General features: G+C 45.2%; 1 protein-coding gene across 1 annotated transcript in view; it reads left to right on the forward strand.

Annotated features, from left to right (window-relative positions):
* The window catches only part of PKD1L1 (polycystin 1 like 1, transient receptor potential channel interacting), a 405,256-nt gene that overhangs the window by 326,203 nt on the left and 63,628 nt on the right, over window positions 1-15,425 (forward strand). The window contains exon 54 of the mRNA XM_044295257.1: window positions 4,252-4,375. Within this exon, the coding sequence (XP_044151192.1) occupies window positions 4,252-4,375 (124 nt within the window). The remainder of the gene's footprint in view (window positions 1-4,251; window positions 4,376-15,425) is intronic.

Genomic DNA, 15,425 nt, shown 5'->3' on the forward strand with positions numbered 1-15,425 from the left:
TGCCGAGATATTTCTCTCACCGAGCATGGGTATATGTACAATGACACCCCAAAACACATTCCCCAACTTCTCCTGAGTACGGCGATACCACATGTGTGACACTTTTTTGCCGCCTAGGTGGGCAAATGGGCTCACATTCCAAAGAGCACCTTTCGGATTTCACAGGGCATTTTTCACAGATTTTGATTTCAAACTACTTCTCACGCATATGGGCCCCTAAAATGCCAGAGCAGTATAACTACCCCACAAGTGACCCCATTTTGGAAAGAAGACACCCCAAGGTATTCCGTGAGGTGCATGGTGAGTTCCTAGAATTTTTTATTTTTTGTCACAAGTTAGCGGAAAATGATGATTTTTTTATTTATTAATTTTTTTATTACAAAGTCTCATATTCCACTAACTTGCAACAAAAAATTTAAAATTCTAGGAACTCGCCATGCCCCTCACAGAATACCTTGGGGTGTCTTCTTTCCAAAATGGGGTCACTTGTGGGGTAGTTATACTGCTCTGGCATTTTAGGGGCCCATATGCGTGAGAAGTAGTTTGCAATCAAAATGTGTAAAAAATTGCCTGTGAAATCCGAAAGGTGCTCTTTGAAATGTGAGCCCATTTGCCCACCTCAGCGGCAAAAAAGTGTCACACATGTGGTATCGCCGTACTCAGGAGAAGTTGGGGAATGTGTTTTGGGATGTCATTTTACATATACCCATGCTGGGTGAGAGAAATATCTTGGTCAAGTGCCAACTTTGTATAAAAAAACTGGAAAAGTTGTCTTTTGCCGAGATATTTATCTCACCCAACATGGGTATATGTAAAATGACACCCCAAAACACATTTTCCAACTTCTCCTGAGTACAGCGATACCACATGTGTGACACTTTTTTTGCAGCCTAGGTGGGCAAAGGGGCCCACATTCCAAAGAGCACCTTTTGGATTTCACAGGCCATTTTTTACACATTTTGATTGCAAACTACTTCTCACGCATATGGGCCCCTAAAATTCCAGGGCAGTATAACTATCCCACAAGTGACCCCATTTTGGAAAGAAGACACCCCAACGTATACTGTGAGGGGCATGGCAAGTTCCTCAAATTTTTTTATTTTTTGTCACAAGTTAGCGGAAAATGATGATTTTTTTTTATTTTTTCCTTACAAAGTCTCATATTCCACTAACTTGCGACAAGAAATAAAAAATTCTAGGAACTCACAATGCCCCTCACGGAATACCTTGGGGTGTCTTCTTTCCAAAATGGGGTCACTTGTGGGGTAGTTATACTGCTCTGGCATTTTAGGGGCCCAAATGCGTGCAAAGTAGTTTGCAATCAAAATGTGTAAAAAATGGCCGGTGAAATCCGAAAGGTGCTCTTTGGAATGTGGGCCCCTTTGCCCACCTAGGCTGCAAAAAAGTGTCACACATGTGGTATCAGGAGAAGTTGGGGAATGTGTTTTGGAGTGTCTTTTTACATTTTGATTTTTCGGCGTTTGCCACATGGGATAAATATATATTATGCTTATAGCTCACGTGCGCCGTGGCCGCCGGGCGCTCCTTTTTCTCATAGGTCTGTGCTATAAGCATTAGCAATGAGCCGCACAGACAGAAGAAGAAGCACCCGGCGTCCACGGCGCACGTGAGCTATAAGCATTAGCAATGCGCCGCACAGACAGAAGAAGGAGCACCCGGCGGCCACGGCGCACGTGAGTATAATGCTGCTCACTGACATACCATGGTAGCCAGGACTTCAGTAGCGTCCTGGCTGCCATGGTAACCGAACGGAGCCCCAGCATTACACTGCTGGGACTCCGATCGGAACTGCTGCTGCCACCAATGATGTGGGGGGGAAGGGGGCCCCTGCCACCAATGATCAATTCTGGGGAGGGGGGGCGCTCTGCCCATTGCCACCAATGATGAGGGGGAAAAGGGGGACCCTGTGGCCACTGCCACCAATGATTAATACTGGGGAGGGGGGTGGGTTTTAGTTACCAGAGGGGGCTCATAAGAGGGAGAGGCTGGGGGGCACTTGAGAGGCTGGGGGGCTGATCAGAGACTGGGGGGCACATCAGAGGCTGGAGGGCAGATCAGAGGCTGGGGGCACATGAGGCTGGGGGGCACATGAGAGGCTGGCTGCCATGGTCAGCTCCCTGCTGTTGTGTGCACAAAGCACAGGGCAGCAGGGAGAGTGTAAAGTCCTATTCACCCTAATAGAGCTCTATTAGGGTGACTATGACAAGTGTTCTAGCCCTTAAAGGGGCTAATAGTTATTAAATAAAAAGTAAAAAAAAAAAAAGTTTAAACCCCCCCAAATATAGAAAACAATATATCGCGATATATATCGCATATCGCACATGCTTAAAATATATATCGCGATATAGATTTTAGGCCATATCGCCCACCCCTATATTTTAATTTGTATTTTTTTATATTTTTAAAAACTTTTTTTACACTTTTTTTAAACTGCAGTGGTGCTGTCCTGTATTGATAAAAAAAACTTTAAGCTGTAAGGCCTCTTTCACACGGCCGTTGCGGAAACATGTGCGGGTGCGTTGTGGGAACACCCGCGATTTTTCCGCGTGAGTGCAAAACATTGTCATGCGTTTTGCACTCGTGTGAGAAAAATCGCGCATGTTTGATACCCAAACCTGAACTTCTTCACAGAAGTTCAGGCTTGGGATCGTTATTCTGTAGATTGTATTATTTTCCCTTATAACATGGTTATAAGGGAAAATAATAGCATTCTGAATATAGAATGCATAGTAAAATAGCGCTGGAGGGGTTAAAAAAATTAATAAAAAATTTAACTCACCTTAGTCCACTTGTTCGCGTAGCCGGCATCTCCTTCTGTCTTCATCTTAGCTTTGTGTAGCAACAAGGACCTTTGGTGACGTCACAGTCTTCACATGATCCATCACCATGGTAAAAGATCATGTGATAGATCATGTGATGACTGTGACGTCACCAAAGGTCCTTGTTGCTACACAAAGCTAAGATGAAGACAGAAGGAGATGCCGGCTACGCGAACAAGTAGACTAAGGTGAGTTAAATTATTTTTTTATTTTTTTTAACCCCTCCAGCGCTATTTTACTATGCATTCTGTATTCAGAATGCTATTATTTTCCCTTATAACCATGTTATAAGGGAAAATAATAATGATCGGGTCTCCATCCCGATCGTCTCCAAGCAACCGTGCGTGAAAATCGCACCGCATCCGCACTTGTTTGCAGATACTTGCGATTTTCATGCAACCCCATTCATTCCTATGGGGCCTGCGTTACATGAAAAACGCAGAATATAGAGCATGCTGCGATTTTCACGCAACGCAAGTGATGAGTGAAAATCACCGCTCATGTGAACAGCCCCATAGAAATGAATGGGTCGGTATTCAGTACGGATGCAATGCGTTCAACTCACGCATCGCATCTGCACGGAATACTCGCCCGTTTGAAAGGGGCCTGATTTAAGCTGTAATTTTAACTCATTATAAGGCTGTTGTGGGGAAAAAAACTTCTACCTCCCAGACAATTCCTTTAAGGTTTTTAGCCTGTGTTCTTTATCAGACATCTGTGTGGCATCTGTACATGACACTAAAGTTGTTGACAGTAATATGATATTGTTTAGCTAAGTTTAAGAGCAGACAGGGATTATTTTGGTGGGTTTGGACGTCTTCTACTCTATCTTTGTAGGACGCATGATAAATGTATACCTGGATGGATAAGTATATAGCAATGATTATTTTTATTATTTTTTTATTTATGTTTTCTCATGTGTATATGCATTATTATATGTGATAGTTCTCAAAATTAGACTCAGATTTTAATGCTTATTTGCATTAAAGGGGTTTTCAGGTACTTATATACTAATTGCCTGTTCTCAGAATAGGCCTTCAATACCAGCTTGGGTGGCCCAACCTCCTACACCCCCACTAGAACTCATACAGTGAATGGAGCCAGAAGGAGAAGGCTCTGTCCACTCTTTAGTGGTTGTACCAGGGTACTTCCACTCAGGTCCTATTCAAGACCTGCCAAGTGTGCTGGCTCTGGAAACTACACAGTGGAAGCAGCCTTCAGTCTACTGTAAAGTTTCTGGCACAAATGGCTGCCCGAAACAACTATTCAGTGGGGGTGCCAGGTGTTGAATCTCCATCAATTTAAATACCAGAAAACCCTTTCATTTGATTTTATTACTTTAAATTAAATGTGTTATATTTCTTGGAATTTGGAACACCTAGAAGAGATTTACCTATATGTTTTCTCTTAGAAATGCTAAACAACTGTTTAGTGAAATCAAAACAGAGGACCATTGGTGGAATTATTGTTTCAATGTATTACTTGATGGTCTGTACTCAAATAGATGGTATCTTAAGGAGGCTTCACATAATAAGGTAATTTATCATAAAATCTGAGGTACATGACATTCCAAAGTGACACACTCAACTATCGGCAATTGTTTAGGTTGTACCATGAAGAGCCATGGTTGTACCATGAAAAACCATTTAATTGTGATGAGATCATGATGCTGTACATTGTTTTTAGATGGTTTTAATTAGTTTGACCTTGTGTATTTTATGAAGATATGATTTGGATATAGTATATTAGTTTGTACCTGTTCTTTTCATCTCTTTTTCATACATACTTGAAGTTGCAGGGGACTTCTTATCTTGCCTTCAATATTCATAGGGGCACACTGTGGCCCTGAATTATCACGCCTTTACTCCAGAATTCTGGTTTCAAAAAGTGGCAAAATAGGAGTTTTGTGACTTTTTGCACTCACTTGCAAAAAATGTTGGGACTTTTTGGACTTTTACACCACTGACTCCAGTTTTGAAATGTGAGTGGATAGATAGGTGTGGTTAGCTTCAAATATTTCCCTCATGATTGCCACCAAACCACCAGTGATGTAAATTTTTAGACATACAGTTGCAAGAAAAAGTATGTGAACCCTTTGGAATTTTATGGATTTTTGCACAAATTGGTCATAAAATGTGATCTGATCTTCATCTAAGTCACAACAATAGGCAATCACAGTCTGCTTAAACTAATAACACACAAAGAATTAAATGTTACCATGTTTTTATTGAACACACCATGTAAACATTCACAGTGCAGGTGGAAAAAGTATGTGAACCCTTAGATTTAATAACTGGTTGAACCTCTTTGGCAGCAATAACTTCAAACAAACGTTTTCTGTAGTTGCAGATCAGACGTGCACAACGGGCAGGAGTAATTCTTGACCATTCCTCTTTACAGAACTGTTTCAGTTCAGCAATATTCTTGGGATGTCTGGTGTGAATCACTTTCTTGCGGTCATGCCACAGCATCTCAATCAGGTTGAGGTCAGGACTCTGACTGGGCCACTCCAGAAGGCGTATTTTCTTCTGTTTAAGCTATTCTGTTGTCGATTTACTTCTATGCTTTTGGTCGTTGTCCTGTTGCAACACCCATCTTCTGTTGAGCTTCAGCTGGTGGACAGATGGCCTTAAGTTCTCCTGCAAAATGTCTTGATAAACTTGGGAATTCATTTTTCCTTGTATGATAGCAATCCGTCCAGGCCCTGACACAGCAAAGCAGCCCCAAACCATGATGCCCCCACCACCATACTTCACAGTTGGGATGAGGTTTTGATGTTGGTGTGCTGTGCCTCTTTTTCTCCACACATAGTGTTGTGTGTTTCTTCCAAACAACTCAACTTGGTTTCATCTGTCCACAGAATATTTTGCCAGTGCTGCTGTGGAACATCCAGGTGCTCCTGTGCAAACTGTAAACGTGCAGCAATGTTTTTTTTGGACAGCAGTGGCTTCCTCTGTGGTATCCTCCCATGAAATCAATTCTTCTTTAGTGTTTAACCTATTGTAGATTCGCTAACAGGGATGTTAGCATACGCCAGAGACTTTTGTAAGTCTTTAGCTGACACTCTAGGATTCTTTTTCACCTCATTGAGCAGACTGTGCTGTGCTCTTGCAGTCATCTTTACAGGACAGCCACTCCTAAGGAGAGTAGCAGCAGTGCTGAACTTTCTCCATTTATAGACAATTTGTCTTACCGTGGACTGATGAACAGCAAGGCTTTTGGAGATGCTTTTTTAACCCTTTCCAGCTTTATGCTAGTCAACAATTCTTAATCGTAGGTCTTCTGAGAGCTCTTTTGTGCGAGGCATCATTCACATCAGGCAATGCTTCTTGTGAAAAGCAAACCCAGAACTGGTGTGTGTTTTTTTTTTATAGGGCAGGGCAGCTGTAACCAACACCTCCAATCTCATCTCATTGATTGGACTCCAGTTGGCTGACACCTCACTCCAATTAGCTCTAGGGGTTCACATACTTTTTCCACCTGCACTGTGAATGTTTACATGGTGTGTTCAATAAAAACATGGTAACATTTAATTATTTGTGTGTTATTAGTTTAAGCAGACTGTGATTATCTATTGTTGTGACTTAGACAAAGATCAGATCACATTTTATGACCAATTTGTGCAGAAATCCATATCATTCCAAAGGGTTCACATACTTTTTCTTGCGTCTGTATTTTATAAAATTTTCTGTGTATCATCCAAAATAGCCTGAATACATATAAGTATCCTTTATCCTCCCCACTTCCACTTCCTAGGTGCCACTCTTATGCCCTTATTAATTGATGTCAAATGTACAGAGCTTAAAGGGGTTGTCTCACCTTGCAATTTGAGCACAGCCCGGATCTTTAGTTGAGCGCTTTCAGTGCATTCTGGGGGTTGTCACACTTCACTTGACTGATGGCACAGGCAGTGCTGTAATCACACCCGCAGCTTGCCTGCTTCCTTCTCCGGCTGCGAGTGAAAGGGCATACTTTTATTATAAAGTTAAAAGCAGACCGAAACAGCTTACAGCCCAGATCCTGCACATGTAATAGGTTAGCCCCCCATGCCTGGAGATACTTTTTCTTGTGTTGAACAGCAATGAGGCTTCTGACATTGCCGGGAGCTATTCAAAACAGCATATACAAGGTGGCTGGGACTGGAGGGAGCTAGTACATGTGCAGCTATGTGCTCACTTCCACGATCCCGGCCACCATACAAGCCAGTGCTTTAATTCCCAGTGAGCAGATGCGGCTAGCGCTGCTGGATTGCAGCTGTGGCCATAACTACAAGATGAGAATTAGGCCTCATGCACACAAACGCATTTTCCTTCCATGTCTGTTCCGTTTTTTTTTTTTGCGCACCTTATACGGAACCATTCATTTCAATAGGTCCGACAAAAAAATGGAAGTTACTCCATGTGCATTTCGTTTCCGCATTTCCGTATTTCTGTTCCGCAAAAAATAGAACATGTCCTATTATTGTCCGCATTACAGACAAGGATAGTACTGTTCTATAAGGGGCCAGCTGTTCCGTTCCACAAAATACGGAATGCACACAGACATAATCCGTATATTTTTCGGATCCATTTTTGCAAACCGCAAAATACATATGGTTGTGTGCCTGAGTCCTTACCTAGGAGAGGTGGCAGTTCTAAAACATGGAATATATTAGTAAGTTGTTTATTATGGGGTTATATTAAACATGACTATCATTGTGTCAAGTGAGACAACTCCTTAAAAGGGTTATCCAATCTGGATATTTATCGCATATTGTTAGAGTATGCCATGAACAGTGTCGAACTGGGGTGCATAGGGCCCACCAGTGGAATAGATTCCTAGGGGCCCACCTAGGTTTGCCACCTAACTAGTAAACAAACTGTCCTGCTGATATTCACTTCTGGTGGCTGGTTGCGGTAAAAAATTTTTGCCCAAAATATTAATTGCAGGTATTGTGCAGCGGCACCTATTTCAACTGCATTCGCATGCTCACAACGCGGATAATGTTGAATACAATGGTGAAGCAGGGTGAAGCTCCCTGCTCCACTATACACCCTGAGACCAATGGTTTGACGCAGCCAGGCACAATGTAGTGTTATCATATTGTGTGAGGGACACAGCAAGGGGCATTATATTATGTGAGGGGCAGAGCAAGAGGAATTATACAATGCTTGGGACACATCAGGGGGCATAATACTTCATGGGGGCATATAAGGTGCATCATATCGTGTTGAAGGAGCATAAGGAGGCATTATTCTGTGTGGTGGCACATAAGGAGACATACTTCTGTGTTGGAGGCACATAAGGGTACTTGCACACTAGCGTCTTTCTTTTCCGGCACTGAGTTCCATCAAAAGGGCTCAATGCCGGAAAATAACTGATCAGTTATATCCCTATGCATTCTGAATGGAGAGCATTGCGTTAAGGATGCATCAGGATGTCTTCAGTTCAGTCTTTTTGACTGATCAGGCAAAAGATAAAACCGCAGCATGCTACAGTTTTATCTCCGGCCAAAAAAACTGAAGACTTTCCTGAATGCCGGATCCGGCATTTTTTTTCCATAGGAATGTATTAGTGCATTCAAAATACCGGAATGCCGGATCCGTCCCATGCGCAGACCGAAAAAAAAAAGGTGAGAAAAATTAATGCCGGATCCGTTTTGCCGCATGACACCGGAAAAACGGATCCGGCATTTCAATGCATTTTTCTGACTGATCAGGAATTTTTAAGACTGATCAGGATCCTGATCAGTCTTACCAATGCCATCAGGTGGCATACGTTTTGCCGGATACGGCAGGCAGTTCCGGCGATGGGACTGCTTGCTGGATCACTTTGCCGCAAGTGTGAAAGTAGCCTAAGAGAGTATTACATAGTGTAGGGACACAAATGGGGGCCTCATAGTGTATTGGAGGCACATAAGTTGGCATTATACTGTGCAGGGGCATACATGAGGCCATTACAATTTGAGGATGCACATAAGTGGACATTCTACTGGGGCATAATGGGGCATTATACTGTGTGGGGAACAGAAGTGGGATTTATAGCGTGTGGGGACAAATAATGTGGCATTATACTGTGTGGGACCACATACTGTAAAGAGGCATTGTATTGTAGGAGTACTATGTTTGGGACGGGGGCACATAACTAAATCATGCTGTGTTGATGGAACATGAAGAGACATTGTAGTGTGTGTGGAGCACATAAGGGGGTATTACACTGTTTAGCGGCACATAAGTGGGCGTTATACTGTGTGAGAACACATAGGGGGCATGATGCTGTGTGGGAGCATATAAAGGAGCATTATACTGTGTGGGGGCACACAACGGGCATAGTACTGTTTGTAAAAATGCATAAAATATAGTATTTAATAAAATTTATTTTATTTTAAAACTGACAGGAAAAAAATTTAAGAAAAAAACACAAAACATGGAGAAACCATTGGTGCACGATAAGTCAGATTTCAGGCATAGCCACAATAATAATTGTGGGCTAGTGTATCTGTGAGCCAACACAGCAGACCACAATGCAGGAAGCAGGGCCGGCGTCATAACCCGGCATCCCGGGCAAGTGCCGGGGCCCAATGCTCCTGGGGGGGCCCACTGAGCTGCTATGAGCACTTCCATCAATACAGATGGAAGCTCTCACTGCTGTCATTTCACTTACGCAGTACCCCTTTGGTGGGCCCTCTGAGCTGCAGAGACTCAGAACACGCCCCCTCTACAGAGGACACACGCTGCCTGAGGAGAGAGACTGCAGGGCTGGAGCAGAGAAGTGTGAAGACAGTCTGTGAGTGAGTCTGCACTGTGACTGTCTCTTGTCTGTGGGACAGAAGGGGGGGGGACTCTTCGATCTGCTGCTGATTCATTCTATTTAGTTGTGTTACTGTTTCATTAAGCAGTTTGTCTCCATGACACCTGCCCCCCCCCACATATCCTGTCCTATCTCATCCTCATGGAGCCCCTGCTGTCTCCTTTCCTCCCTCATGTATCCAGAGCTCCTGTTTCACCCTCCTATCTCCTATTGCTGCCCTGCACAGACCTCCTGCCCCTACTTCTTGTATGAATCCCCCTCAGAGCCCCTTCCACCTACTTGCTGTGTCCACCCCTCCTGTCCATCCAGGGCCCCGGGCCCCTGTCTCACTCCTCTGCCTCTCATTATGGTGGCATCTGAACAGCATTCACCATAAGGACCTTCTAACGTCACAGGGTCATGTGACTGTGCCCCCCACCCTGTACTGTGCCCCTTTATACCCTGCATTGTGCCCTCTTACCACACCCTGTGCAGTGCCCATAGTCATTCCCTGTACTGTGCCCTCTTATACCCTTTTAACCGGTCACTGTATGGTGGTTTTATCATTGTATGGCGGTGTTATCACTATATGGCGGTGTTATCACTATATGGCGGTGGTATCCAATGACTGCATGGCCATAACTGTATCCCCTTCCATGTCCACACCACTTTTTTTAGACCTGGCATGAGCGGGAAAAGATACAGATTGCGGTGTTAAGGACCTTTGCGCCACAATCTGTGTCAGAAATACGCCTAATATAGACGTATTTCTATATAATAAATGACCACCTAATTGTATTATTATTCGGGGGTAGGGCTAATATCTTTATAGTATATAGATTCTAGTGTATTATACTGTGCCCTGTATTTCCCAGTAGAAAATGATCCTTGGGAAGCATAGCTTTCATCCCTGACCACCGGGACCAGGTAGCGCTCTGTCAGTACATGGCGGCCTCCCCTATCCGCCACGCTGCTCCGCTGTGTAATGGTGCTTATTCTGACACTAGAGCTGGGTTCACATCCCATTTGTGCCATCCATTTAATGTATACCAAAAATGCCGTACAGTGGCGTCCGTTCACCATACAGTTCCATGGTAGAAAAAAACATATACGTTAACGTATGCATTTTTTACTTGACTCTGCAGGATACAAAAACGTGGAGTGCTGCACTTTTGTATACATCAAACCGATAGGAAAAACGTGATGTGAACACACATGGGGGGGAGGGGGGCGTACTAAAATTTGCTGTGGGGCCCAGTCAATTCTAGCTATATCACTGCACATCTCCTTCTCTCCTCCAGGCCTGGCTCACTGCTGCAGCGGGCCCCCGGAGAGAAGGAGTGCAGGGAGCTGCGGTTAGTGAATGACAGGACCACCAGCTCCCCTGCAATGATAGGTATGTGAGGGGGCCACTGGGGGGTCATTCATCACACTGTGAGGGCCCCTTACACAATATAATGACTCCCAGTGCCCCCAATTTAGTATAATGACCCCCATTGACCCTCCATTTAGTATAATGACCACCAGAGCCCCTATTAAATATAATGACCCCTCGTGCCCCCTCCATACAGTATAACCCCCAGTGTGGGGGCGACTGGGGGTCATTATTCTGAATTGAGGGTCACTGTGGGGTCATTATACTGTGAGGGCCCTTACATAGTATAATGACCCCCAGTGTCCCCCATTTAGTATAATGATCCCCAATGACCCTCCATTCAGTATAATGACCCCCAGAGCCCCCTCCCTACAGTATTCCCCCAGTGTGGGGGCTCCTGGGGGGTCATTATTCTGAATGGGGGGGGGATTGGGGGTTCATTATACTGTGTGAAGGGCCACTAGTAGTCATTATACTGTGTGAAGGGCCACTAGTAGTCATTATACTGTATAGGGGCCATTGGGGGTCATTATACCGTGTGGGAGCCACAGGGGGACATGTCAATGTAAAAAAATACCTCATGGGGGCCCACTGGGATTTATCGCCCAAGGGCCCACATGAACCTGGAGCCGGCCCTGGCAGGAAGTCTTGTCATAGAGACCAAAAGCAAATCTGATTTGTGTCAGCAGGAAGAGAGAGGCGAGTAAAGATGCACAGCTGTCTCACTGATCGGGCAAAGCACTTGTATGTGTGCTCTGCTGGAGCTTTAAGGAAGCAGTTAGGGGGTCCGGCCATGCTAGATCTCCCTGACTGCCGTTTTTTCTTGCTAAAAAGTGCATCCTTTAAAACAAAAAATATGGTATGTTAAAGATTATTTTCAGATTTGTAATCTACAGTAAGGGCCTATATTTTTACACATGTATCTTATAATGTCTTTAAAGGTCTTCTCCGGTACTTTTATATTGATGACCTACTGTATTCCTAGGATAGGTCATCAGTATAAAATCGGGCCAGACTCCCAGATTCCTGCCGATCAACTGTTCTGCAGTAGTGCTGGTACAAAAAAACAGGCTTCAGAACTTCACAGCTCCATCCAATGTGTGGTGGACAGAGCTCTTTACTGCAGCACTGCCCTCGTGGCTAAGGATATGCCCTCAAACTAAAAGGTGCTTCTGATGTTGCAGATTTTAAGGCTGGGGCTACATGTAAGATGAAAGTAAGTCTCATAAAAGTGACCAACCTAAAATATTTGTGTGACCTTCTGTAATGCATCTTAAAAAATACAGCACAGTGTTTTTAACCGCCTCCGGACCACCTAACGCAGATGTGCGGTCCGGAGGCGGCAGCGCTGCGCACAGTCACGCATATACGCGTCATCTCGCAAGATGACGCGCTTTGCCGGCCCGCGCATGCGCAGTTCGGGCCGGCATTTCGTCGAGGGGGGTCGCGTCATCAGCTTGCCAGCCAATGATCGCGGCTGGCAAGCTGATGATTTAAAAAAAAAAACAATCAGAGTGCCAGATAACAGATCATATTAGTAAATATGATCTGTTATATGGCTGGCCTGCTCCTCTGCTGGTTCTTTTCGTCGGTTGGATCCAGCAGAGGAGCAGGCTACACAGTGAGTACACCAACACTACATACTAGCCCCAGATCACCCCCCTGAACCCCAATTAACCATTTGATCACCCCTTTGATCGCCCCTGTCAATCACTAGTGAAAGGAAAAAAGTAATCAGTGTAAACTGTCACTTTTTTATTTTTCACTGGTATTGACCGTTAGGTTTTAGGTATAGTTTAGGCCCCTTGGTTAGGTAGTTTAGGGATCGGTTAGCGCCCAGCCCACCGCACCGCAGTCGCTGATTAGCGTATCGCTAATCAGCATTTGTACTTTTATAGTATCTGGAAGTGATCAAAACTGATCACGGTCAGATCTATAATTGTATTAGTGTCACTTTAGTTCGCCCTCCACCCAAAACGCAGTATTTGCCCGATCAGGCCTGATCGGTCGCTCACACGTGCGTTCACCCACGCCCGCCCCACCGCAGTGACAAAAAAATTATTTTTTTTGATCACTGCACATTCACTTTACACGCGCTGCGGCGATAAAAAAATTTGTTTTGATATTTTTTATCAACCGCAGCGGCCTCCGGTACTTCGCTAGCCTCCCCTTTGTAAGACAGGCTTGCTTTTTTTTCTTGGGTAGTCTCAGGGAATACCCCTAAATTTAGTTGCCCACATGTCTAACAGGGGGTATGCCTCTGAAGAGGCCTACAGGCTTCTGACCCAGTCGGATGAGGAGTGGGAACCCTCATCTGATGAATCCAGCGGGTCAGAATACGAACCTGTAGAAAGCAGTGGCTCTCTGACCCAAAGTTCGGACGAGGAGGCTGAGGTCCCTGATAGCACCAGGCGTACCCGGCCCCGCGTCGCTAGACCGCAGGTTGCGCAGGATCCGCTTCAAGAGCAGCAGAGTGGGGCTGCTGCTGTCGGATTACGTGGTGAGGCATACACCAGCAGCGCAGCCCTCCCTGGACCTAGTACCAGCACTGCCGTAGAACATGGTGAAGTAGCGAGCACCAGAAGGGCAGTTGAAGCTGGTACGGTGGCACGTGCAGTAGTGACCCCGTCGCAGCCACCGCAAAGACGTGCCCGTAGAGCCCCTAGAATCCCTGAGGTGCTGGCAAACCCTGATTGGCAGTCCCCAACTTCAGCCACACCTGTAGTTTTCCCTTTCACTGCCCAGTCTGGAGTTCGGGTTGAGACAGCTCAGATCGGTTCGGCCCTGGGATTTTTTGAGCTGTTCTTGACTGCGGAGCTCTTAGACATAGTTGTGGCCGAAACAAACAGGTATGCCACACAATTTATAACCGCTAACCCGGGAAGCTTTTATGCCCAGCCTTTCCGGTGGAAACCAGTCCAAGTTTCCGAAATTAAAACTTTTCTGGGCCTTCTCCTCAACATGGGTCTAACTAAAAAGCATGAATTGCGGTCATATTGGTCCACGAACCCAATTCATCACATGCCCATGTTCTCTGCTGCTATGTCCAGGGCACGTTTTGAGGCCATCCTGCGTTTCCTGCACTTTAGTGACAACACCGCCTCCCGTCCCAGAGGCCACCCTGCTTTTGACTGGCTCCACAAAATTCGGCCCCTCATAGACCATTTCAACCTGAAATTTGCAGATTTGTATACCCCAGAGCAAAACATCTGCGTAGACGAGTCCCTGATACATTTTACCGGGCGCCTTGGCTTCAAACAATACATCCCAAGCAAGCGCCCGGTATGGGGTCAAATTGTATAAGCTCTGTGAAAGGGCCACAGGCTATACCCACATTTCGGATCTATGAGGGAAAAGATCAGACCCTGGAGCCGGTCGGTTGCCCTGACTACCTGGGGAGCAGTGGGAAGACAGTTTGGGACTTGGTGTTACCCTTATTCGGCAAGGGGTACCATCTTTATGTGGACAATTTTTACACAAGTGTGGCCCTCTTTAGGCATTTGTTTCTAGAACGGATTGGCGCCTGTGGCACCGCGCGAACTAGTCGCGCGGGCTTCCCCCAACGGCTCGTTACCACCCGTCTTGCAAGGGGGCAGAGGGCCGCACTGTGTAACGAAAAACTGCTTGCGGTGAAATGGAGAGACAAGCGTGACGTTTACATGCTCTCCTCCATTCACGCAGACACGACAATCCAAATTGAGCGAGCAACCCGTGTCATTGAAAAGCCCCTCTCAGTCCACGACTATAACCTTCACATGGGAGGGGTGGACTTCAATGACCAGATGTTGTCTCCGTATTTAGTTTCCCGCAGAACCAGACGCTGGTATAAGAAGGTGTCTGTATATTTAATTCAATTGGCTCTGTATAATAGTTTTGTTCTCTACAGTAAGGCTGGGAGAACTGGATCCTTCCTCAAATTTCAGGAAGAGATCATCGAGAACCTCCTGTACCCAGGAGGTTCTGTGGCCCCATCCACCTGTGTAGTTAGCCGTCTACACGAGCGACATTTCCCCAATGTCGTTCCTGGTACCTCAACCCAACCGTCACCCTGCCCTATGCTTTGGAGAGTGTTTCCGGAAGTACCACTCATAGGTACACTATTAGCATAGGGATCACATCTCACCAGGACAGGCACACAGGGCTATTAGGGCCCATTCACTCACACAGCTGCTGCAAACCTCTCCTTTCACCTGGGACAAAGTGCATAACGCACTTCGCCACATCTTTGGGCGATTTGCGCTTTGCACATTGACCCATGGGGAAGGAGAGGTTTGTTCTATAAAGGTAAAAAAAATAAAAAAAACACCATTAAGCAAAAAGGTTAATGTTTAGTTCAAAAAGTTAAAGTTTATATATTCTGTTCCAAAGTTAATAAAATTATTGCGTTGCGGCCTGGTTTTTTCTTTTTTTTTTACCTTCCCGGTGGACCAACCGATCGACTA

Source organism: Bufo gargarizans, chromosome 5 (assembly GCF_014858855.1).
Source record: "Bufo gargarizans isolate SCDJY-AF-19 chromosome 5, ASM1485885v1, whole genome shotgun sequence".
NCBI classification, from domain to species: domain Eukaryota; kingdom Metazoa; phylum Chordata; class Amphibia; order Anura; family Bufonidae; genus Bufo; species Bufo gargarizans.